The sequence below is a fragment of the Chrysoperla carnea genome, chromosome X (genome assembly GCF_905475395.1).
Source record: "Chrysoperla carnea chromosome X, inChrCarn1.1, whole genome shotgun sequence".
In the NCBI taxonomy this organism is placed as follows: Eukaryota; Metazoa; Arthropoda; class Insecta; order Neuroptera; family Chrysopidae; genus Chrysoperla; species Chrysoperla carnea.
Window position 1 is genome coordinate 28,749,104 of NC_058342.1, and position 26,959 is coordinate 28,776,062.

General features: G+C 29.5%; 2 protein-coding genes and 2 non-coding genes across 4 annotated transcripts; 2 read left to right on the plus strand and 2 right to left on the minus strand.

The window, feature by feature from the left end:
* Positions 1-2,112: 2,112 nt before the first annotated feature.
* LOC123302242 (spermidine synthase) lies at positions 2,113-4,671 on the plus strand. Its single transcript, XM_044885096.1, has 5 exons — positions 2,113-2,308; positions 3,065-3,213; positions 3,277-3,387; positions 4,072-4,292; positions 4,402-4,671. Exons 1-5 carry the CDS (start codon positions 2,178-2,180, stop codon positions 4,654-4,656), a joined length of 867 nt encoding a protein of 288 aa, XP_044741031.1. The 5' UTR covers positions 2,113-2,177; the 3' UTR covers positions 4,657-4,671.
* A 3,730-nt stretch (positions 4,672-8,401) lies between these two features.
* Positions 8,402-26,299, minus strand: LOC123303044 (protein gooseberry-like). Its single transcript, XM_044886140.1, has 5 exons — positions 26,209-26,299; positions 22,294-22,466; positions 19,629-19,842; positions 9,993-10,397; positions 8,402-9,342 (listed from the first exon to the last, which is right to left on the minus strand). Exons 1-5 carry the CDS (start codon positions 26,297-26,299, stop codon positions 8,402-8,404), a joined length of 1,824 nt encoding a protein of 607 aa, XP_044742075.1.
* On the minus strand, positions 12,885-12,957 carry Trnaa-agc. The gene has a single exon. It is a non-coding gene; the product is annotated as a tRNA-Ala (tRNA).
* Positions 23,043-23,115, plus strand: Trnaa-agc. The gene has a single exon. It is a non-coding gene; the product is annotated as a tRNA-Ala (tRNA).
* Positions 26,300-26,959: the final 660 nt, after the last annotated feature.

Consider the following 26,959-nt stretch of genomic DNA (forward strand, 5'->3'; position numbering starts at 1 on the left):
TTCTAGTTCTAGATCAATAAAAATTGTTTAGTAAAATTTTTACTTAGTTTGTAGAACAATCTATATAGAAACAGAAGGCTAATTAGGTCGGCTTTGCTTTATCCGTTTTTCAGCGAAGAGTACACATAGGAAAACTGTCTTTAACTGTATACAATTCGGCAGATAAAATATATTATCAAATATTATCATGATTCATACTATATGAAATACATAAACTTTAAAAGATTATTATCTTGGATGAGCCCTTTCAGATAATTATTTTCAATCAGTTCAAGTTTATCACATCCACTTTATGGAAAAATTAAATAAAAATGATAATCTACAGAGTGGCTCCAATTATATATACACTAGTGTCATCGTATTAGTATCTTGTGATTTTTTCGTAAAATTCACCCTTTCAAGACATTAACAGTTTAATGTTTGGAAAAACTATATAAAAACATTTTCGAAGCTGAAAAAATATGGTAAAAAAATTAAATTTTTGAGCTAACCAAAATCCTAAAATAATCTTTGAACATCTCTCTTATAGATTACTTCATCCTAAAGTCTCAATTTTCAGTCAAATCACGAGAGGCCTTTTCACGTAAAATAACTCAAAAAATTTGTTTATATATCATGAATAAGAATGCAAGCTTTTTCGAACGGTCCTTTGATTTAGCAGACGGAAATTTAGCAGGAAAATTTATGATATGAAATTCGTTCAGGATTAGCTAAGCTACTGATGCTATAGGTCCAGTGCTCGAATACCGGATTATTAGTTGTATGTTGGATAAAATTATATAAACCAAATTTTTCTTCCACATAACTGTAAATTTCTAAAAACTTAATGTTTTAAATAAATAATTTCTTAAATAGTTTTTGATATTTGATAATACTTATTCATTTCTGTACTAATAAATAATAAACAGAATGAACTTTGACACTACTATAATATAGAAATAATATGGGATTGAGTATGTAAGAACCGGTGAGCGAATATTATCTTCAAGGCATTCATTCATGGACAAAAATTGACTCGGAGAAAAATCGAATTACATTCAAGTCTCACTAAAGTCTTGTTTTCTCTTCATTTAATATTTCTTCCATAGTAAAATTTTCACAAAAAGGTTCGAAAGAGACTGGGAGGGGTTGTAAATTTGTCACATCCAAAATACACTACTATAACAACTTTTTTTAGAAGGTTCTTTCGTGGAAAACTAAATTTGTGTCCAAATATTAAATTTTCTTACAAATATTTAAAAATTGTTTGTTTATGAGCTAAGTAACATTAAAAATTTACTTCAGTACATTACAAGTGAAAATAAACAATTCACTGAGTTAATTGTTAAAGTATCCTGGATAGACATTGTTGAATGGTATGGCATGCATTATTTTTATTAGCTAAAAAAAACGAGAGATGTCGTGGGACTTCCGGTAGAAACTATATTGCTTTTGCACTTTATTTACAAAATATTTTTTTGAAAATTTAAGGTATTCACTGTAGAAGTCAAATTAAAAGAATTTAATTTTATAGCTACTTTTAGTTTTTACTGTATTAATTAATTGTAGTATTAAAAAAGACATACTTCTGACTAAATAGTAGTTAACCCAATATGTGCGTACATTATGTTTGGTTTGATCAAGATATTTATTATGATATAACATAAAAATTTCATTGTATTTACTTTAATATTAGCTTTAGCTTCTGATAATTTTCACAACTCATAATTGACAGGTATCAACAAATTTTTGCATTTTATCTTCAATTCATGGCCAGCTGAATTGATTGAAAAAGTTTTAGCTTCTTAGGTAGCCTACATGTCGGTTTTTGGTGTCGTTTTTATTGCACTTTTTTGGTTTAACCTCTCAACGTGCGATAAGGAATATTGTTCCAAAAAGTCTGAAAATACATAGTAGGAAAAACTTTCGTCAACACTTGAACTTCGATCGACTATGAAAATAAATAACGATTGTACTTTCTGATTGAAATTGGTATTTAAAAAGTCGAAGAAATTGTTTATTAACTATTTAACACTCATTTCCGATATGTGCCTTTATTTATAGTTATGATAGCAAAGAGGGAGAAATATTGCCTCTAAAGCAGAAGTGATTTAAATATAAAGTCTTATGAAGTAAATCATTTCTACTTACAGTGCAATTGTTATTCTTGCAATCTGTCTTGTCTTGTGTCAACAATCATGGATTTATGGGAAAAGGGTTGGTTTACTGAAGTGTCTGAATTATGGCCAAATCAACGAGCATCATTTAAAGTGGAAAAAATTTTGGCTCACGAAAAATCGAAATATCAGGATATACTTATTTTTAAAACGTTTGTAATTTTATTTTTTTTTATAATTTTTATCTTATTGACCATGAAATGTTTTAAATTGTTATCAAAACTAATAAAAAACTTAAGTTAATAATCCATGATTTAAACTATTGTTTTGGATTTTGGAAATATACTGGAAACAGTTTTGGATCCGTATGTATGTTGATATGGGGAGCCGAATGAAACTACTCGATTTTTGAGAGGTGGCAATCCTAATTTTTTTACTATAAACACACTGTTTTTTGTGGAAATGTTCAAGAAAAAAAAGTTCATATTATCGCATAGTGTTTCAGATTGAAATATTTTCGTAAAAATATGCATTCAAAATTCATATCTCGAAAATTACTATTCGTTTCATTTGGATTTTATTAGCTCATTTTAAATTTCCTTTGATTTATTTATCGGACGAATTCAGAGATGTTGAAAAATTTTAAGTGTTCAAATTTGAGCATGAAGTGATGAATTTTCCACGTGGATAGATATAACATTTTCACAAACGTGTAAAATTTATGTTTTTGAGCGGGATATTATTAAATATAAATTATTTAAGCGGAGCAATTGTATACTCTGAAAGAGCATTTTAGGAGCAATTTATTATCATATATACTTAAATTAATATTTGGCCCTAACTTTTTATGGTTAATTTTAGACATATATTGTTGTTCATTTGTTTTTAGTCCATTATTTGAGTTGTTTCGCTCGATAGATGACCATAATACTTTATTAGTGTATAACTTACAAACACTTTTTTTACAGTGTAAGCCATGGACGAATGTTAGCCTTAGATGGAATTATTCAATGCTGTGAATTTGACGAGTTTTCTTACCAAGAAATGGTTTCATTTTTACCATTAAATTGTCATTTTTCACCCAAACGTGTTTTAATTGTTGGCGGTGGCGACGGAGGTAAGTTAGTTTAATTTATAGACATCAGGTAACAGAGTTTAATTCTTGGTTTTATGAAAATAGGTGTCGCTCGTGAAGTTTCTAAACACCCCTTGGTACAAACAATTGAACAGTGTGAGATAGATGGCCGTGTTGTCGAATTATGTAAGGAGCATATGCCATTCATGGGCGTTGGTAAGTTAAACAAGAACTTATGGAAAGTATTCATAGATGGTTCTAAATGAAATACGCCGTAATGACCATCATGTACTATACAGTGATTAGTACCAGCAAATCTTTAAAATATGATATACAGTAATCTGATAAATCGGAACTGATAAAATCAGAAAAATTGTGAAATCTGGTAAAATGAAAAAAATTATGGAAAATAAGTTATCGAAAACTAGTGATATTTACGAGAAATGTTCCAAATGTTTGTTTTTTTTTTAAGAAACATTTTTTACATTTAAACTTTTGTTCTATCTCTAACGGTTTACAAGATGAAATAAATCTTGCGTAAAATCGTGTAACTTGACAAAATAGAGAAATTTTGAAAAGGTGTACCACCGAAACTATCGGTCCTATAAAAGTCGTTCTTGTCTCAAATAGTTGCAAATTGAGCCTGCTTTAAAAATGAATACTACAATTTTTGATAAAAAACCAGTCCTGCCGGGTCAAAATCGGTAACAAATTGAAATAAGGTCAACATTTTCGAGGTTTTTCTTATTTTCGACATGATTCGGTCGTTTGAAGTCGAAAACTTGAAAATCCTTTAAAAAAAATTAAGAATCTTCTTGAAAAACTGTTTGTTTCAGAATTTAACAACAATCAACAAATTTGCTTGGTTTAGCATGCCTATTAAATGCTTTTCTTTTTCAGGATTCAGCTCGCCAAAATTGGCACTGCATATTGAAGATGGGATTAAGTACATTGAGAACCATAAAAACGAATTTGATGTGATTATCACGGATTCATCAGATCCAGTTGGTCCAGCTGTTTGTTTATACACAGACGATTATTTTGCCAAATTAAAAGCAGCACTTAAACCAAAAGGCATTATTTGTTCACAGGGTGGAAATGCGTTCAATTATTCGCAGGAAGTAAGTTTTAAAATGAATTATCCACACGGGCCTGTCCGCGCTCCAAAACCGTAGAGATAGCAGATGTAATTATACCTATTTATCTTTTCTAATTGAAATTTGTTTGTAGATTCGTGAGTTAATCCAAGTTGCCAAACGTACATTTTCCAATGTAGCATATTCAACCACAAATGTTCCAACTTATCCAAGCGGTCAACTTGGATTCTTGTTGGCTACAAATGATAATACCGTAAATTTCGAGAAACCATTAACTGTATTCAATGACAAGCAACGTGAAGAAATGAAATTGAGATATTACGATCAAAATGTGCATAATGCATCATTCCAATTACCTTTGTTCGTTAAGAAAACTTTAAATTTGTAAAAAAATTTTATTAAATAAAAGATTTTACTGAAAATATTTAATTTTTTACTAGAATTTTCCTTGTAATTCCATTTCTTATTTATAAAAATTACCATTTAATGGATATTCCATTTTCGATATTATTTTTGAATCAAAGAGTATAAAATAGAGGAAATGCTTCCATTACTGTTTCAATATTTGAAGGTCTACTCTAATGATCCTCAAATCATAGATGATCTGAAACTAAATATCTGCAATTCAAAAGATTAATGTGGACATTGGAAATTTTATCCAATTTTTTGATGAAAGAAGCGAGCGGGAATAAGCAAATAAAACAATAAATATATTTGAAAATAATTTTCATTTATTTGAAATATATTTGTACTAAAAATTTATTTATAGATTATAGTAATTTGATTTATTTGGTCTGGATATTACATTTTTTTAAACTAAAATAAAAAGTACAAAACTACACTTAATTAATAAATATCTATATATTTGTGTTATTATATGTATATATTATTTATAATAAATAGTCGAGTAAAAAAGCCGGAAAATACTGTAAAATGTGGAGAACTTAGAACCGTTTTCGTAATTTTTTTTTTCTACGAGTTTCTTATATCTTAAGGAACACTCATTTGAACATTGGAAGTGGGAATAATACCCTAATAAGAAACAGTAATAAAAAAAAATCCTCAATTTTCGAATTATACAGACCTTATGGTGATCATACATGTTCCTTAATGTCTAAGGAACACGCAGAAAAAATATTCGGCAGGTTTTCCACAATTTCCGGTTTAATTATTCGACTAAAAATACAGAAAAATATTGGTGAATTGAAAAAAAAAAAATTAAATATATTGGTGATCAATTTATTTAATTCCGTTGTGTAATGAGACGTAATCTGGTTGCTAGGATAGATTCTGTGTACACTAAAACGTTTACTCAAGATATGAGCAGTTCTACAAACTAAGGAATTTTCGGTGTCTCAGCTATCTCTCATGAAAATGATACAAACTAATTTATTTATATAGCACACTGTTATTTTTGTCTTCTAAAAATAATTTGAAGTGTCCCTCGAACAAAATCTAGTAAAAAGTGTAATGTGATTTATTTACTAAGACATTATAAGGCCATAAATTATTCCTAAAATTGGTCTTCAGATCCATTTTCGGTTGTCCTTTTGTCTGCCCGCCAATCGTCTGTCTGTCTGTGGACACGATAACTCAAAAACGAAAAAAGGTATCAAGCTGAAATTTTTATAGTATGCTCAGGACGTAAAAAGTGAGGCAAAGTTCGCAAATGAGCAACATAGACCCAATGAGTTGGGTCTTGGGTTGACCGTTGACCGAGATAGAACAAAAGTTTAAATGTAAAAAATGTTTCTTATAAAAAAATAAACAACTTTTGTTTGAAACATTTTTTGTTTGTTTTGAAAGTAGGTGCCAATTTAATAGTATATATTATATGGGAATGTGTGTATGTCACATGTATGTATGTGTGGCTATCTAAGAGTGTGTAATCAACACATGGTCTATACATGGTATTTCAACAACTAACTCAGCCATTTGTTTTTTTTTTTCACCTGTTTTTTTAAATTTTAGTTAACAATTAAATAAATCTAAAACGAATCTTAATATAGGCTTAAAGATTTTGTATTCTTGATAAGAGACTGAATTTCGCAACTCGAATGTACAAAAAATTTCGAGCTGAAATAATTTTCTTTAGTTTGTAGGACAACTCATATGAATTAATCCCTTTTAGCTGATGTAATACCTTCCTGTAAATTGACAAACGATAACCTTATGACACAATAATTAATTGTCCAACTATTTTTTTCAATATTACACAACCAAAATTAAATAGATAACAGTTAGGCTCGTGTTCAATAGTGGCTCCAAATTATTTATTAAAATTGACCTCAAGTTTAGGAAATACTTTCTGCTTGTGCAAACTCTTCAGGGACAGTTATAAAAACATGAAAATATGAAAATATTTATAACAAAAAATCTAGCAATCAGAGGCAGTTTTAGCTTTTTTTACCCCTACACCACGGTTTGGTACTGCTTCATTTTTTAGTACTCGATCCCTCACGAATACACTTTCACCAAAAATTTGCTGCTCCTTTTTACTTATTAGAAATACTAGAAATGGTTTTAAAGGCAAACAAATTCAGATAAAATTAATAAAATTTAATTCATTTAAACTATTCAAAATTTACAATTTTTTTTCGATCACCTGTACAGTTTATAAAAAATAAAATTTATTTAAAACAAAGGATGAAAAATATGAAAATAAACAATTAAAAAAAAGAACTTAAATATGAGAAGTTTTCTTTAAAATCCCTGATTCCCATAAAAATTTTCCTTGATATTTGGTAAAATAAAATAATATTTAACAATTTTTATGGGTGAAATAAAAAATGGGTGATTTTTACTAAACAAATCTTAGGTTTTTCATTCAAAATTATTTAATAAATTTTTAATAACCTCAACAATAAAAATAAGGGGCAATAATTTACACTGGATCGGATATATATCAGGTTGTAATTTACGTAAATTACTTTTTTGATGTCGTAAACTACTTGTTACGCAAAACTATACAAAATGGCTGAAATTGAACTGACGTTATGCTTAAAATTCTCACGTGATAACCTTGTGATGTACTTATATTTTTTAAATAAAAGTTTCTTACAAAAGTTGTCATTTTAACGGCGGAAATACGAAATACCTACACTTCAAAAAAGTAAAAACAGGGATACTTTTTCTTTCGTTAAAAATACACAATATTTGCAGGATTGTAACTTTGTTATCCTTGGTTATTTTGGACTCAAACTGGGTAAATTTTAAGGATAAAAAAGTAATCTTTAAGATGCGCCCCTCCAACTTACTCGTACGCTCGAATGCTCATATCCCGGGAAAGAAGAACATATAAATTTCGTGTTCTAATATTCTTAGTTTTGACATGTGTTGTTACAAAGCCCCTTGATACACAATGTCATATTTCGTTGACCCCCTCCTCACCCCTTTATGTATGACGTAATTTATGGACGGCTCCTAAAGTCTAAGGAATAAAAATTTAGATAATACTTCAGGATGGTATCGAGGTGATCATATTTTTCCCGTTACAGTGAAATTATTTTTGGAGAAAGGGATGTTTCTTGCCCACCCAATTTCAACCCTTAATTATTATTAGACTGAGTTGTTATTCTTGATAAATCATTAACACGAAGCAACCATCAAATTTTTTTTGGATTTTTGCGTAGGTATCTCAAACTTGGAGAGAATTAGAGCCTTAGTTGGCCGAGCGGTCTAAGACGATAAACTTTGACCGTTTGTCTACTAAGGGTTAGGTTGCGGGCTCGAATCCAGGCAGCGACATTGTGAACAATTATAATCAATGGGGCCGGTAGGATTGATCACATTGTTGTCGCTTGGATAAGAACGAAGTAACCGACTCCCCCCACATCAAAAATGTAATTGTAAGCATGGGTGTAGTTAAATAAATAAATATTAACAAATAATGATGTGGGTGACCTCTGTTATAGGTGTATATACCAGAGAAACGGAGGTTAAACCAAATTATTATTATTATTGGAGAGAAATTAAAATTTCTTGAAGTCGCACAACTTTCGTATGAAACTTTTCCCCCAAAAATGTACTCTTACAAGATAAATTCTCGTTTTTGTTCAAAATAGGACACCCTATATATTTCCATAAATAAAACTTGCTTATGAATTCATTTTTAGAAAAATTAAGACCTAGTTTTAGTACCAACTATAAAACGGTTGATGATGTGATCCAAAATGTGTACTTTTATGATGTATATGCGAGTGTCCACTAATAGCGGCTCCAACCGCACTCGAAATATCACTCATTATATGATGATGATTCCCCATAAATTGATTTGTCGCTGATGACGTGGTCGTATTTGGCTGCAATCCATGTAAATGATTCTGTGATAGCTGATCCAACGTGATTGTTGTTGGTATATTTGAATTCAACTCCATACTGTCTGCCATTTTAATACGATGATCCATATGTTCCAATTGTGGATGGTTCGATTGTAATTCCAATAAATGTGAATGTTTTTCTGTGTCGTGTAATTCTGGTGTTGACCATAATTGTTTCGGACTCATATTCCATGGATTTAAATGATTTTGGAATGTTGACGTATTATGATCTGGACTTAAATTCATGGTACCCCAATGATGATGATTGTCTAGGCGTAAAAGGGCATTATTATCCTGTAAATTGTCCGAAATGTTGCTGTTACTATTCGCACTGTTGGGACCAATCATGGTTACACTTGTCAAGCTGCTTGGAGTCGGTGGTAAATGGTTTCCCGTGTACGTTGAAGTATTCTCGGTTTTATACTTATAGTTATTATTCGTATGGGTATCCGTTGTGGTGGTAACGGAAAGACCTGTCGAAGTTGTCATTGGGGTGCGTTCATCATCTAGTTTACTTTTGGAATTCATATCGGAATGGATGTCTATGGAGGGAGAGGAAGATGGTACTTGAATTGCCGTCGATGGCATTAACGGTGGTAACAAATGATGCGATGAACTTGGAGGTATGTCGTTATTCGAAGAACTTTGGGTGTAGCAACATGTATTTGGTGTTGTGTGTTCTGGTAGTAGATATTGTTGATTCAAAATGTGGTCGGATGTTGTGGACGTAGACACTGGGTGATATAGTTCTGAAACTGTCAAAAAAATGTCTGAATTAACATAAACTAAGTATTTGTGTTTTCTATTGAACAATAAAAAAAAATTGATAAGTGAAATTTAGTTATGTTATTCATATTTTATCTGCCCTGAGTACTTGTATATTTCGAGAATCGTGTTTATTTTCCCAATTTTCGTACCAACGTACTTTTTCTTATTCTATTGTATCTGGGTGTAAACAATGAAAGTTGGGAAAATTAACAGGATTTTCGAAAAAAAATCGATAGAGTAAAGGCTGATAGAGCAAAATTAAATTTTTTTAGATCTGATGACGTCATAAAGTAAAAAAATACGATTTTTTTGATAACACATGCAAATTTATTCCGGACTAATTGAAATTTTTTTTAAAACCCACTAATTTTGGGTCATTCTTTACAGCTGTGATGTCAGTTTTTCGCTAGCTATCACTTATTAGCTTAATTTCGGGACCAGGACTCCACGTTCTTGAAATCTATTAGAGGTAGGTTAATTTGGACCAAAAATTTGAAAAGTATGATCCAAATTTAGTAGGATTACATACTTGGTTTATCAAAATTGGATAAAATTGACTAATCAAAGCGAACTTTTGCCGAATAAAATTTGGAATTTTCCTGTAACTAAAAATTTTTAAGGTCAACAAAAAACTTACTTTGGTTTGAACTTGAACTAGTGGTATTGAACGCAGATCCTTCGGTATTCAACCCCGAATACGAACTTGTGGTGATTGGTGTCGAAGTATAAGTAGACGATGTTAGGCCCATATTACTGTTACTATGATATGATCCAGTCGACGATGTCGACGCCAATTGCTTGCGTAAACGTGCTCGACGATTTGAGAACCATACTTGTATACGTGCTTCGGTTAATTTTGTCCGTTGTGCCAGCTCTTCTCGCGTATAAATATCCGGATATTGTGTTCGTTCGAAGGCTTTTTCTAGTTCGTCTAATTGATTTGCCGTAAATGTTGTACGAGATCGACGTTGTTTACGTTTTAATGGAATACCTGGTTCACTATCACAGTCTGATACTTCAATTTCGTTATCTGTTGATTTACCTGTAACAAAACAAAAATATTATAATTTAGTTTGAGTTGTATAGGCAACTTGTTTTACATTATTGTAATAACAGTGGCATCGAATTTTTTAAATCGCTGTTAAGAATGTACGATCGTCAGGGCAATTTTGGATAAAACATTTTTTTTATATGAAGTTGGACTAGGTCTAAATCAATTCTGAAAAGTTTTAGAGGGGGTTGTCTGATTATTTACATAAATAAATGACTTCAAAAGTAAGCTTCAAAAGTAGGCATGACTTCAAAAGTAGACATGAAGTATTTCGACTACCAAATAGTCATCATCAGTATGAATTAGCTAATTGGCCGATACTTTGAACAGTATAAATTGTAGGTACATGAAAACATCGATGTGCAGTCGGCCACCAAATTTGAAACAAGCAACGGGTAACATGAGAGTAATTACGATTAGGTAATTCATGCTGATGATGACTACCTGGTAGTCGAAATACGTATTTATAAGATAAAAAAAAATGATCTAGGAAATTGAGGCAAAAATCGAAATTTATTACGCTACTGGTATTAAACTGCCGCGATACAAAAAAAAAAAATAATAAAATAAAATTTATTGGTTTAAAAGACCGCTTGGCAGTCTGATGCATTAAATTCGCATGTTTTTATATAACGTAATGTTAAAAGTTATTCTAATCTTGCTTTACAAAAATACATTTTATGATCGAGTTCACATGATTTGAACCGCAGAAAACAGAAAACGGCTACCTATTGAAATAAATCAAAATGTTATTGTAAAATTTAGACAGACGTTTGTATTGTTTGTTTTTTGAAAACACATAAGTGATACAGTGAAAACTGTCTATAGCGATATCACTTTGTCGAAAATCAGTTTTATTTCAGTTTCAGTTTCAACTAGGCCAGGCCCGTGCGCAGGAATTTTCCAAGGGAGGCGTTCAAACTTTTGTTAGCCATGTTAGGCCATAAAGTCAATTCTTCGTTCGAGTAAAAGAACATCCAATTCTACATTGATTTAGTTTCTTAACATCGTTCATCCCTAGTACCATGCCGTATGCATATTATTGTAGTAAATATATTTTTAAGACCGTAAAAAATATAAATTTATTTTTGTAAAAACATTTATGAATATTTATTATTAGCTTATATTATTTTGATATACAAAATTTGATTTATAGCTTACATGTATACGATGTAACAGTTATTATGGTCTTGAATTAAGTATTTTGTGAGTCATATTCCCCCCAAAAATATAGACCCATACACTGTACAGTCCCGGATCTACGTTTTTTTTAAGCCGGGATAGGAGTTTGAGATTAGCGATCTCTCTATCCAGCGTTTTAGATAAATTGCTAAAACAGTTTTACACGACATGATTTCGTCTGTGCGAAAGAATCTATTACAAAAAAATAACTAGCAGTTTAAGGATGTACGAGCGCCATGGCAATGTTGGATAAAAGGCTTGATTTTTTTATATAAAGTTGGACTAAGTTTAAAGAAGTTCTGAAAATTTTAGGGGAATTATTTAATTTAAACTTAAAACCTCAGTAAATTAAAAAAAAAAAAACCATTGTGCCCGACTTATTAAGGATGTAGAACCACGTTAGATTAGGTTATATTGGCTGTCCACGACGGACAAACTTAGGCTATAGAGCCCATTGTGATACTAATATGTGTTTTACCACCTTTCCGCTGATAATTTCATTTATCAGCTCCTCAATTTCAGAGGTTGAGTGCACCTTCTTCATGCCTATTTCATGCACTACACCAGCTCATCACAACTATTAATTAAATTAATTTTGTTGCGACGGCGGGAATCGAACCCGCTACCCTGAGCTACGTTCCATCCGAGAAAAAGTTGTAAAAAATTTGAAAAATTGACGTGTTTATTGACAAAATTACAAAAATTTTCATAAAGAACTGGTTTTTATGTGTAATAAGAAGACGGTAAGTATTCCTTATCCTTATAGTTATAAAATCGATAAGAATAAAACTCGATCGTCCGTCGGACAATAGAATCGAGATATTTTTAATGGATCAATTAAATTTTTTAACACATACGGTATATAAGAATTAATCATTGGAACATAATTATTTTGATTTTAAGATTGGCGTAACAGTGTCGGCTACACCGTTGTCAAAAAACTTAATCCAGTATTATTCCAATTAAATTTATTCAATATACTACAATCTTTTAAAAAATATTATTCCACAAATTTTTTCCCTTTGTACCTGAAAGGTAAACTTTTACTAACATGTAGAGTTCGATTCGTGAAATCCCAACAACCAAAATTTTGGGTCTTTATCCAGAAAAAACTTTGATTGCAATTATTTCGTAAACTGTTTGAAATAAAAACCGATTTAAACAATGTATAATTGTCGACAAAAAAAATATCTCATATAAATTTTCGTATTTTTCATAGGATCTGTATGTGTTTTTATTTTTTTCAACAGTCCATAATAAAAAAGAGATCTTTTGTTAACAATTTAAAAAAGAACTTGGAGGTGCCGGGCATCGATCCCGGTACCTCTCGCATGCTAAGCGAGCGCTCTACCATCTGAGCTACACCCCCTTCTGTGATTCCTATTTGATTTTTTCAACGTTTAACAGTTATGGTCGATAACTCGGGTGCGGTTTCTCTTTCTTTAGGTAAACTTACATAAAAATCTGAGCTAATTTATAACTTACTTTAACCAACCGCCTTTCAAAAAGGACTAAATAGCTAAAAATTAGAAACAATCTTTAATAATTTGGAGTGCTGAATCCAAAAAACCTAAAAATCTCATTTCAATCCCATTTAATGAGCAACGAGTTCGTAAATGAGCAACATATGACAATTAAGTTTTGATATAACAAAAGTTTAAATGAAAAAAATTAATAATTTACGTAAACGTCACTTTTTACTCGTGAGAGTGCAAAATTGTATAAAATTTTGGTATCTATTTTCTCCAAAACTATAAAAGATAGAGAGTTGAAAATTTGCAGGTAGCTTCGACTAGTGATCTTGAGAAATATTCTAGGAAAACACAAAAAAATTCTAAAAAATGCTCTCAAAAAATTTCGAAAACCAAATAAATGTCTGCTGACATATCGCCATAATTGTGTTGGTTTTTTAAACTCTTCTAATTTAAATAAAAATAATGTAAGCACTGATTTTCAACACATTCTATACAGGGTATTTCAACAATTAACTCAATTGTTTGTTTTCACTTGATTTTATATAATTTCTACAACAAAAATTATGAAATATTTCATTTACTTTTTTTACATTTAATAAATTTCGTTTAAAAACTTTCTTTAATAGTTTTTTTGCTGATTATTAAAAAAAAAAATTCAAAAAAAAAAAAAAAACAGTAGCAGGTTTTCAATATATTGAATCAATAATAGGCGCGGTATCTTTTGTTGTAACATTTATTACTAGCCTGTGACTTGCATAAAATTTCATTATCATGGTTTCCTTTGGTACTGTTGGGTTGCAACAACGTATAAAATTCTTAATTTAAAAAAAAAAAAAATGCCGAAATCGAATTTAATTTGTGAATACGCTGGTCGATGGTCGAACGAGACACCAGCATATTTTATTAATTTTTATATAAGGGTGTTGGAACTTTAACTGTTGATTAGATTTTTCGATTCGGTCATCTTTTGCCAGATAATTATACATTATATAATTAAAATATAATAAATTAATGATTGTGATTCGTGAATTTTGGCGCTAAATTAAATTCAAACACAATAAATGTTAAACTCATTATATAGGTTGTTCTACAACTAAAGAAAAAAATTTAGGCTCCACATTTTTTGTACCTATTCACAAGAATATAACGTCTGTTAGGCTTTGTTAAGTGGAACAATCAAAATATTTTTAAAATTTTAGATTTATAACAATTTTAATGAAATCAAGCGCCGAGGAATTGAAATTGTCTTCAAAATTGAGTCCAGGAAGAAATAAAGAATTGTACACTGAAAAAAAAATTCGATATAAGGTTGTCTTAACCACATCACAAGATCATATATGGCGAATGGTGCCACAAATGTGATACAACTACCGTACGGGATTGAGTGGTGAAGTTGACACAAACGCATGAGTTGTTTACTGTCAAATACAACAAATTTCAAATATTGTTGTTTTGAAATGCAACATAGTTTTCAATCTTTTTTTGATTGGTTCCACTTATAATTATAACAAAATACTGATGTGATTGTCACTAACCGCGCTGTCGATGCTTGCTGTGTTAACCAAATGCGCTATCGATGCTTGTTGCGTTAACCAAATGCGCTATCGATGCTTGTTGCGTTAATACCGAAGAATGGTATATATTATAAAAATGATCAATAAGTTTATTTCAAACTTTCTGTAAGTTAGTAACTACAATCTTCATGTAGTTGGCTCAATCACATACGGACTAGCCATGGTAGATATGCAATTTTTATAACCAAATACTCTATTCAAACCAAACGCAAAGAAATTTTCTTTTAATTCATCGACTCGCTTTATTTACACGATTATATATACCAACTAAGTACAATTTTATTTTCCATCAATAAAATGCATTACTTTAAACTAAAGTAGTTTTCTTTCATAGAAGTCATGATTTTGTTTATTTAACTTCAGTGCTTTTGTATCAATGAATTCATATTTTAAATTCAATCCCATTCTAATTGTAAATACAATATTTAGCTGGACTTGTTTCAATCATTAGGCAATTGTTTGAAAGTATTTTTACTTTATTTCAATATGAAACGGCTAACTTCGGAATGAGGTTGTCATTATAACGTTAAATTTTTTTTCAGTGTAATTATATTCATATCCTTTGTTTTAAACTAGAATTTTATGTACAACCCTGGCCTCTAAAAATGTAAATACACAATATATATAATATATCCTTTAAAACATATCAAGTTACAAGTCAAAGAACAAAAAAATTTTTTTCAAAAAAAATAACATGGATATGCCAATTTACCAATTATAATATTTAAAAAAAAATTAATTATATAAAGCAATTGTTTTTACACAATAAAGTTTTTTTTTTTGTGAAAGAATGGAAAAAATAATTATTATTTTAGTTATTTTTGAGAGAGAAGAATACAAAAGTGTATTTTTAGTTATATTTCCCACGAAAATATGGACTTATGCACTGTTTCGAAAGTCAACAAACAGACAGAGGTGTGTTAAAAATTCTTTTTACAACATTTGAAAACATAATATTTATTTAAGGATACCCACCCGCGTCACTGGGTTTAAAAGTAAAGATTGAAAAAGACCACCGTGTTATAGCCTCCACCTCTAATGCTGTCACTTATCCCCTTTTTATAACATTCGAAATAATGAGGTAAAATATATGTACGGTTTTCTATTTTTTTAAATATAAAATGTAAAGTCATAATTCATTGAGTATATCAGAAAAGATGGCTATGAAATTTTTATATTGACTATTTTTACAGAAATCTTTAATTTATGGTAATGTCAAATTAAATTAAATTTTTTAATTTTTTTAACAATATATCTTGATTAATTATAGCTCATGTGCTTTCTCATGTATGAGCTATATTATTGATATTGAGCTATAATATATAGGGATGTTATATGTTCTTACAAATAAATTTTTGGATTCTCTTAAGGACGTTTCCAAAAAAATGAGTTTATGCCAAATATACCATTCATTTCATGACTTTTAATGTATTTTATGGAAAAGCGAGTGCCGCTGCACATCACCAGTTCCATCAAATTTATTCAGATGATTCCCGCCAATTTATGTGATGTATCTCATGGGGGAGGGGGTAATATGACCTTAGTGATGGAGCTTTGTGAGTTTTTTTTAATCAGTTTGTGTTTATTAACAACAATAATTTTTGCTCCGAATAAAAAAATTTGCAAAAATCTTATTTAGTAGTGCAGAGTAAATTTAGTGACTCGTTTGAAAATATTTTTGCTTTGTTCTAAAAGTCTTTTCTTGTCAGGTTATTTAAACGTAACCAGCGGTACCGGATTGAGCCGTAAAAATTGAACTGTATACAGCAAGGTTAACTTCAGCATTACATTATAAATAAATTACAAAGGTTTGCAACTAAAACCTTAACTGCTTTTTTTAAATTTTGTTCCACTGAAACTAGGTAACATATCAAAAAACTTCTTTCATGTAAAACTCATTTCCAAAATAGAAAACTCTAAAAATTTAGAAGGATAATAGGGGGATGTTGACTCAAGAGGGAATCTCGTAGTTTTTTTACGTTCCCTTATTATTTTGTGATAGCCCATGAAAACAAAAGATGAAAAATGTTTCAAAACCAAAACATTCAGAGTCTAGTATTATCACTAGTATTTTCCAATTCAATTTTAGAGGTAACAATCATTTCTGCTGCTTATCCTTTCAATTAATCGAATTTCCGATTTTTTGCTTCATTTAGTTTTTCAAGAAAATCTGACGTGATAGAAGGAAATTGATAGCACCTTTATTTTAGCTAAGAAATATATTATTTAGAAGAAATTAGACCTGTAAGCCCTGCACTAATAATTGCCAGTAAATAAATAATATTTTGAATTTATTGTTCTTATAGCTTTCTTATCACTTTTTTGAATCACTTAAAATGTTTGTTCTAATCTTATGGTCATTTCCAAATCCAAGGTTATGTATTTAAGTTTTTTATAGATGATATATGCCATAAAAAAATTCCAAAATTGATTTTTCATTCTTCCCCCCTTAACCAAATTTCTTTGATAAAGAGTTATACCCACACGCTTCGCTGGATTAAAGATTGATAAATTAAAAATTTCTGTAAAATTTAAAATAGTAAATGTTAAACAATTCATGGCCATCTTTTCTAATATACTCAATGAAATATAACTATTTTATACTTTAAAAAAAATTTAAAACGGTGTATATATTTAAAACAATCCCATCAAGTTAAGGGAAGGGAATAAATGAGATCAAGACAGGTGGAGACTATAAAGCGATGGTTTTTACTTTTAAGCCCAGTGAAGCGTGGGGGTATCAAGCTTGTTAACTAATAAATAGATAATTTTAAAAGTTAATAATTTTATATGATTAAAACTTCCCTAATTGAGGCTATTCAATAAAAAATCATATCAAATTTTCCCTTTATTAATATAATAACAATTTTACTATGGAAATATAATACGATTGATTAATAAAAATACATCAATAAAATTTTTTTAAATAATAATAACATTAAAATAAAATATCTTATCTGAAATATTAAATATTATTCAAGATAAAATTGTTAGGTATGTTGGGCGTCTATATGTCTGCCCTGTTTCAATTGAATTAATAAACAAAGACAGTGATATAGGTATATATATTTATAAAAATGTATTATAATAATGTCAAAATACAGAAATAATGACCATAAAAGAATTGATTTATTGATTTTTATGACGTAAAACAAATTAAAATTGTACCTTTATTGGTTTTTTAACAATAGATTTGTACCTGTTTTTTAGTCATATTTTTCCCGAAAATAAAGACTTATGCACGGCATCGAAGGTTAATGGACAGGAATGGGGTGTGTTATAAATCCGTTTAATGATCCCCAGAACAGAATTTGTCTGATTTTTGAGATATACTGTGTAGTTTTTAAGCCATTCAATACATTGTTAGAGAGTACATACACATTAAGCAATGTGTATAAGAAATATACTATTAGATGCTTCATTGCATGCTTGTGAACAGAAGCTGTACAGGCATTTAATCTTATACACGCAAAGGACAGTGCAATGTACTCTCTTATCAGTTGCTGATATAAGGGTAAACAGTGATGTTTACGAAAATATGTTTCAAACAAAAGTTGTTTATTTTTTGATAAGGAACATTTTTTACATTTAAACTGTTGTTCTATCTCTAACGGTTTACAAGATAGGTCCTACGGACCCAAGACCCAATTGACCTATGTTGCTCATTTACGAGCTCGAACTCACTTTAATATTTTAGCGTCATATCTCTTTTTGTTTTTGAGTTATCGTGATGACAGACGGACAAACGACAGACAGACAGGCAGTTACAAACTTGGGACTAAACTTATTATAGCTTGATATATTTAATGTACATGGTATAATAATATATTTAATAATATTGATATATAAGTTGCTTACACGAAGAAGGCTTAATTTTGCTTAATTTGTGTTCGAATGTTTTAAATTGATATTTTTATTCATAACCACTAACTGTGATTATAAATAGTCAAATAGGTATAATTATGTCAAGTTTTGACGTTAATTAAGCCACAGGAAATATTTGTGTAGGTAGTATTATTTATTAATTAGATATCTTTATAAATTATAAATTAATTAATTAAACAAACACATGTGTGATGTTTAATGTCTAGTCTATTTTTTTTGTGTGGCTCTTAATGACCGTTACATATAATTTAAACTTTTAAAGTAATTAGTTCATTTACAAAAATTATTTTTGATTCAAACTATAATAGTACAGACAACAGAGTCAAATTTTCATCTTAAGCTGAAAAATTACGCGAAGAAAATGAAAATTTGGTTATAGATAAGTTGATAACATGTAAAATATTAAATTCAATGACCTTGTATCATATTTTGAAAGACAGAAAAATTTTGAAAATGGAAAAATAACATAAAACAAATGAAAAATATACCAAGATATACTAAGTTTAGTCCCAAGTAACGCTTAAAAATATTGATGCTACGAACAAAATTTGGGTATACGTGGTCATTAAATCACCTAATTGGTCCATTTCCGGTTGTCTGTCTGCCTGTCTGTCGTCTGTCCGTCTGTCATCTCGATAACTTAAAAACGAAAAGAGATATCAAGCTGAAATTTTTATAACGTGCTTAGGACTTAAAAAGTGAGGTCGAGTTCGTAAATGAGCAACATAGGTAAATTGAGTATTAGGTCCGTAGTACCGATCTTGTAAACCGTTAGAGATAGAACAAAAGTTAAAGTATAAAAAGTGTTCCTTATATAAAAATAAACAGCTTTTGTTTGAAACATTTTTTCGTAAACATCACTGTTTACCCGTGAGAGCGCAAATTATGTCAATTGTTTGTTTTCACTTGTTTATTATTAAAGTTTCTATTGCTTGTGCTATAAAAGTAACGCATATAATCAATTACGCGTTACTCATTTGTTTTTCTACCCTTAATTTTAATTAAGTGGGTGGAGTCAAAAAAAAAGGGTTACAACAAAAACTTACCATCCATACTTGATTTCTTGGAATCGTTATTGTTTGATGGACCACCTAGATGCGTTGCACTATCTTCTCTGCCCCGTAATAATCGGCTAATCGCTGATACAGATGGTGCTGTGGCTCGATCACATAATCCATCTTTGACTAAACGATCACGTATTTCCCAACTGAATATGCCAGGATTATCACGTTTATATTGTTCAATTTTATGTTCCACTTCTGGTGAAGCGACTCGCGGCTTGGATCCACCAATTACACCCGGTCGTATTGAACCAGTTTCCTTCGACGGGGGATAAAAGAAAATTTTTTAAAAATTTGTGTTCTAAATTTTTGTCATTTTTGTTACAGGCAAAATGAATAAAAAATATTTACAACGAGCTCTTAAAGTAGTTCGGGTGTTTCAGCAAGTACCTACGGTAACTGATAGTTCAAAGTTTTTTACGTTTAAGGATGTATGAGCATGGTAGTGGGGGCACAAATTTAAAAATAGATATTTTCAATTTTGATGATAAATTTATATTATTACTCGACGATATAAGACGAAAAGTAAGAATAAAATTTTTCGATATCTGGCTTAATTTTCAAAATATCGAAAATTGGAATTTTTTTTTAATTATTTAGCTTTCGATATTTCGAAAACCAAGACACATATCGAAAAATTTTATTCTCATTTTTCGTCTACATTCATGAAGTTATAACAAAATTCATCATCAAAGTTGAAAATAAGATAAAAATAATTTCAACCCTTAATCTACCCTGCTCTTACATCCCTTATATGGACGGTGACACTTAGTTTTTTTCTTTTCTAATTCATTGCTAATATGTTGATTTCTATTAAAAAGTTTTTTTTAAATTTGTTTTCATTCATTCCAAATGAAAATTATCAAAAACTTCCAAAATATGTCGTTTTTTGAGATTCCTCCATAAGAGCCAATGTATTTTATATCGATTTTTAATGACTTTTTTCTTAAAAATTTACGGATACCTAAGCTGAAATTTTAACCACATATTCTTTGAGTAAAAGACTACCTACAAACAAATTTTGAGCCTTTAAATCAAACATTGTTGTCATGCTCATACATCCTTAAACGTCAAAAACTAATCAAATTGACGTATAAATTTTATCTTTTACACCATAAGTCTTTGTTGAACGATTAATTCGATCGCACGGAAACCATCTATCGATAAATATACTAGAAGGCTTTAATGGTTTACTTAAAACAACTTGGAATCATTTTACCCTGAGGGATCATTATAGACCACTTTCCCCTACTTTTTCTAGAATTAAAAAACTTGTTAAAAATACAACCTTTTCATAGGCGAATAACAAATTTTAAGGTCAGTTTTTATGACGAAATACAAATATGTCGTTACGGGTAAAATGATCCCCTTTATATAGGCTAAAATGATCCCTATTTTGTGTGTAAAATTATAATAGATAAAATGATCTCCCATCATGTAACGGACCTTGAATGTGTTGATTTAGATGAATTTACCCACTATCCTAACAAGGTCGTTCAAAACAATCCCTTTTGAGAAATATTGAATAGTTCTAAAAATTTTAACAGATCAAAAGAAATTTACATATCAATATTGTAACATTTGAATAAAGAATTCGAAAATATTTCGACGTTGTACATATTGCGAATAATTTGGCTATAAATTACATTTTTTCTTAAGGGGGTCATTTTAGACCACCTTCCCCTGTAGACAAATAAATATATCCCATCATTTGATTTTAAAAATAAATCAGATTGTAGCACTGTCCTTTTTTGAATAAATTGTACGATTATGGCTACTCTCCCTTATAAATTAAATTAAGGTCAAAAGATATAAAAATTATGGCAATATCCTCGCTTCGTCTCGCGATAAAACTAACCGTGTAATGTTACTCGAATATCCCCTATTTATAGTTTTATGAAATTTAATTTAGAAAGTATCACATTTCACAACTTCAAAGTAGACAGTTTGATATTTTTTTTTTCCAAATGTATAAATATTTACATTAAAATGAAAGAAATAATATCAATTTAATTAATTACACATCTAAGTTTGAAAACATTTAACGGTCTAATGATTCAAAAACATTTGTTGCAATTTTATTTTAAAAAAATTTTAAAAAAAGTGTCATCTGTTCGTCAAATTGATGAAGCACGAAAAAATATAAGCATAAAAGAATTTATGTCGCGTAATCGAATATGAAAGTATAATATTATTGAAATCTTAACGACGTTCGACATGAAAAATACGTCTTTATAACAGATTCCAAGCACGGATACAATGAAAAGGAATCGACCCAATTAAATAAAGTAAGTAATCAACAGTACCGTACGAAAGAACTCCACACTCGGTTAATTGTACAAAAACTAATCGGTAATTAAACCTCAAAAAAGCTTTCATCATGAAGAAAATTTACGACGCTTTCCAAAAAGAAAACATAAAAAATTTGGTTTTTGACGTTTAAACGTCGAAAGTTAGTCAAATTGACGTATAAATTTTATCTTTTATGATATTTTTAAAGCATTAAAAAACATTTACGTGATACAAATATTATATTTATTAATATCCAAAACTTAGATTTAATAAATTCAATGAATATAAATTAGATGCTAACTTGGCTAATCCGCCGAACTACTTTAAATCATGATTTCAGAGCAATTATTCCGGGACTTTTCTAACACTTTATATAAGATTTAATCACGAGAAAGAAATTTTTTATAAAAATAATTACCTGATAACGATTTAATATTTTTGATACACAACCGTGTGATACTCGTAATTGTCTTGAGATAACACAAGGTCGAACTCCTGCAGCAGCCATTTCCACAATTTTTAAACGTATATGATTTGGTAATGGTCGACCATTAATAAATACACCGCCAAGTTGATTTACTCGTCCTTGTCCTATAAAAATTATTACCATATCAGTTCATTATAATTTTACTAAGGACGTTAGAAGGGTCAAAGTTTTGAGAGGCAAGCGCAAGAGAGAACGAGAAGAAGTAAATTATCCGTTCTCTTTATTTTCCATGTCTTTTACAAATACTGAATTTTGGAATTTCTTGATTTCAAACTATTTCGCAAATTTATAACTTTGATTCTCTGAACTCTGATCTATACACGGTTCTGATTTAAAAAATACGTAATATAGTAAAATAACTTCTATGATTTTAAAAAAAATATGTCTTTAAAGATGTGAAGAAAATTTGTAAAATGAAAAATGTTTTAACACTTATTTATTTCTACAAAAGCATCTGGAATCTTTAAGTTTGTTGTTGAAATTTATGTTACCCATTAACATTTTAGTTTTTATGAAATGAAATAGTAAAGTGCTTAATATCGCAAATTATTTCGAAGGATCAATAGAACAATTTCGGTTTAAGAATCTTGAATGATATAACTCTGCCATGAAGGTTTCGTAAAACTTAATAAAGTGATTAAAATCAGAAACGGACCTGATAGGAATATAATTTCAACATCGGGGGTGTAGCTCAGATGGTAGAGCGCTCGCTTAGCATGCGAGAGGTACCGGGATCGATACCCGGCACCTCCAATGTATTATTAACTAAAATTTTTAGTAAAATTATGAAATTAATATTCATTTTGTTTTGAGAATACTTCGATGATAAAAACAATTTAGGGAAAAATATTAGTCACTTTGAAGTTCTTAAACAATTTAGAGAAAAATGTTTGTATAGAACACGCTTTTTCAGTTACAAGTACTAAAAGATCTTTAGTAAGAACGTATTTAATAAAGTTTTCATAACAATTTTTGACTAAATTTATGACTTGTGAAGTGGCTTTCCAAAATGTATTGAATGAATTTTAGGCTTTCAAAAAATGAGTTGTATATTAAGGATGAAATTTTTCTATTGTATTTTCCTAAGAGGTCATTGAAGTTCCAATTTAACCTGACTACTATGCAAATTAGTAATATGGATTTACTGAAACTTCATTGATCCGTTAAGAAAACCCTCTGAAAAAAGTTTCAATTTAATTTAACAAAACAGAGAAAAAATAATTTTTTTTTTCAATCATACAATTTGAAAATGAATTCAAATGAAAATATGTTTTTTTAAAAGAACTTAAATATTTTGTGGTTCAATATCAAAGTCCTTAAATTTTCTTCTACTAATAGGATTAATTTTAATCTATATTAAACAATTTTCAAGATTGTTGAAGTTCTCAAAAAATTTTTTACTCAACATCTTCAAAATTTTAATAAATAATTATAGTAAAGACCAAAATTTGAATATTTCTTTACTAATTTCATTTTGAAATTTTATATGTCAGAAGGGTATTTTTCAAAAATTACACTTTTGATTGTCAATGTACAATGAAAAGCGATACAACGAAATTATAAGTGGATATGTGCATTTCATCTCCTAGAAATAATTATCTTCCAGAAAGAAAGATCACGAATTTATTCTCCGAAGAAAAATAAAAATCGTCGAAAGTCTTCTTGATCCTGTCAAAGGATCTGCAAACTGAGCCTCTGGTGAACTTAGTTTGGCCATTTATTAAGGCTTCATTATTTTCATAAGGTTCAAATTAAAGTGAACAAGTTCAAGCTCAAAATAGTACAAAAATGATATTTTTTCCATAACGGATATGTTCTTTTATCCTGCTCATTAATCTTCTAATTTGTTAATTTGATTAATAATAGACTCGACGTTATAAGTAGGGTTGATACCTCAAACTTCTGGAAAGTCGAAATATAGTGAAATTAATCTAATTATAATTATCACTAAGTAATTAAAATTATTTATTTAACTCTGTAGAACTTATGTTGACATCAGGTCATCATCCAGGACCTCGCATTAAGAAAGACCTCGTCACACAAAAGACGCGAGTAACTTAAATGATCTATTCAAAGATGAGTATTCAAAATAACGTAAAAACGAGAGCTAAAAGATCGTTCTCAAAATTAAAATTGATCAAAAACTTTTTGAGATTAACTGTGGCTCACGATATTTGCAAAACAAAAAGCTAGCAAAGTTAACTTTTATGTCTAAAAAGACGCGTTGTCTAACGCCGGAACTGATCTCCCGATCAAATTGAAAATACAACAATCTTACAGTAAACGATGTCGTTATAACCGATTTAGCTATATAATGTTTTTTTTTTTTTTTGTTGAATATCAGCAACAAGTTTCAAAATATGTATATAAAGTTGATTTATGACTTTTTAAAGAATTTGTGCTACTGAACACAAAGTATTTAAAAGTTAACTGAATAGATTTTTATGAGACCCACTCCGTATGGATAAGATAAATGGGATCAATTTATGTGTATTGACAAATATGTCATCACTTTCTTTTCACATTTTTTTTCCATTATACAAGATTTTGAAATGACCTTTATCGTATTGACAAATTTGTAACAGTAAATAATTTGACAATTCGTAAGAAATTAGGAGAAATATTTCATAAAAAAAAATAAAAAGAATAGAATTGCATAAAACAGATGAAAAGATGAAAACAAGTGCTTTTAATCTAAAAGACCAAATTAAAGTATTTCTGCCATCTAATTGAGTAAAGAAATATATTTGGGAGGTGGGAATAAAGTGTTTCTAACAAGTGAAATTAAAAACTAATTGTTCACAATAAAGTATTCAATTTTTATATTATTGAAAACAAAAGAATGTCATATGTCAAAATACATTTTAAATTCAACCCTTAAATATGTGGCAATAAATAGGAACATTTTAAGTTTAGAATATAAGTTCAAATAATAACAATAAGTATTTTGACAGAATTTCCACAAAATTCCATGTTAATAAGTGAAAAATGAAACTTGAAAAAAAAACTGATATCCCGCAAAACTCTTTCGAGGCTGAGATTACAAAGATCGTGGCCTTGGTCCATAGGAGGAGGTAGTAGTGGTCCAGGATCAAAACTGATTTTGTCCACCACGTCTATGAATGCACAAATTTCCAACTGTTTATATTCGAATTTCTTCAAAATTAAATGTCAGATTACTAAGTTTGCCACCTCAAAGTTCTGGGAAATCAGGAGATAAATCAAAAAGTCGGGAGATAGTGAAATTAATTTACCTGCATATAAAACAAATAATCAAAAAAATATCTTGTTTTTACTGAACTCTGGAGAATTTATGTTGACATCGGGAGTCGAGGAAGGCGACACAATTTCGAGAATCTCCCGTTGAAAAATCTCGAAAGGTGGCAACCCTAAAGATTACATATTTTGTTTCCCAACCCTAAAGATTACTTTGAATTCGAGACTAAATTTGAGGAAAAATAGGCAGCATTTTCCACGAATTTCCTGTCGATTGCATGTAAGATACTTTTAGGGCTACCAATTCTCCATATTTGATCGGGAGGCTCCAGAAATCGTGTAGTGTCCTCTTGAGCAGTTTTTATTTTACATTATTTGAACAATATTTATTTTAGTTTGTAATCAAGGAAAAGCTGGGTTAAAAACAAAAAAAATATCGTTACAATTCGGTGATTATAATTAATTTTCCGATTTTCCGGAGCTTTGATATGGCAACCTTATTTCTTATCCAATTTTCATATGTATTGATTATTGATTAACAACGTATTATCGAATATTTTTGGTCTTAAAGTCGACTTGGATTTATCATTTTTGTGGGAAATTCTTTTTGAGATTCACAAAATTGTTTACCTTGAAATGGATATCCACTAAAGCATTGTCGGTGCATATTATAAGTGTCTGGATCACTGTCTAAATTATTCGAATTTGTCACAACAGTCATTATTTAGCTCGAAAACACTTCGCGATAAAACAAGGGAAAACCAAGAAAATTTACATAACTATATTACAAACACTAAAAACTCGGGAAAAATGCCGTCACCAAAAAACAAAAACAGATCACCACTCAAACACACTCAAAAAAAAAAAAAAAAAAATTGAGAAGTCAATGTTCACCGTATTAAATCTTACAATCAACTAAAAATTCTTTGAGTAACTCTATGACGCAAACAGAAAATTTGTATCCAAAGCCATAAAAAAAAAGTTTTGAAATAAAAATACAAAAAAATTCTGTTGAATAGTTTTTAATGAATTGAAGTATTTTTAGTTAGTAGGGATATAATAGTTTATTGCCTAATTAACCGAGTATTACTCCGCCCATACTCATAATAGGTATGGGAGCCTTGGAACCTAATTGGATTCTTATGTTAAGTATACTTTATGGTTGATTTTTGTTTGAAATTATTTCATAATTTCTTACCTTTAATTTCAATTTGTGCACGCCTTTGTAATTTTTTTCTTGTTATCCAAAAAATTGTAATTTATACTTTGTTAACATTGGATTTTGGTTTTTGATTTTAATTCTATTTTTCCATAAATTTTTCATTTTTGTCGAATAATTTCAACGAGTTTTTCTTTAACTTGCTATATATGCACTAACTTT

Coding starts and splice junctions, on each gene's coding strand:
- LOC123302242 (XM_044885096.1), top strand. CDS start 2,178: ATGGATTTATGGGAAAAGGGTTGGTTTACTGAAGTGTCTGAATTATGG. Junction 2,309..3,064: donor GATATACTTATTTTTAAAAC/GTTTGTAATTTT, acceptor CTTTTTTTACAG/TGTAAGCCATGGACGAATGT. Junction 3,214..3,276: donor TGTTGGCGGTGGCGACGGAG/GTAAGTTAGTTT, acceptor TTATGAAAATAG/GTGTCGCTCGTGAAGTTTCT.
- LOC123303044 (XM_044886140.1), bottom strand. CDS start 26,299: ATGACTGTTGTGACAAATTCGAATAATTTAGACAGTGATCCAGACACT. Junction 22,467..26,208: donor TAGTGGATATCCATTTCAAG/GTAAACAATTTT, acceptor TAATTTTTATAG/GACAAGGACGAGTAAATCAA. Junction 19,843..22,293: donor AAATATTAAATCGTTATCAG/GTAATTATTTTT, acceptor CCCCCGTCGAAG/GAAACTGGTTCAATACGACC.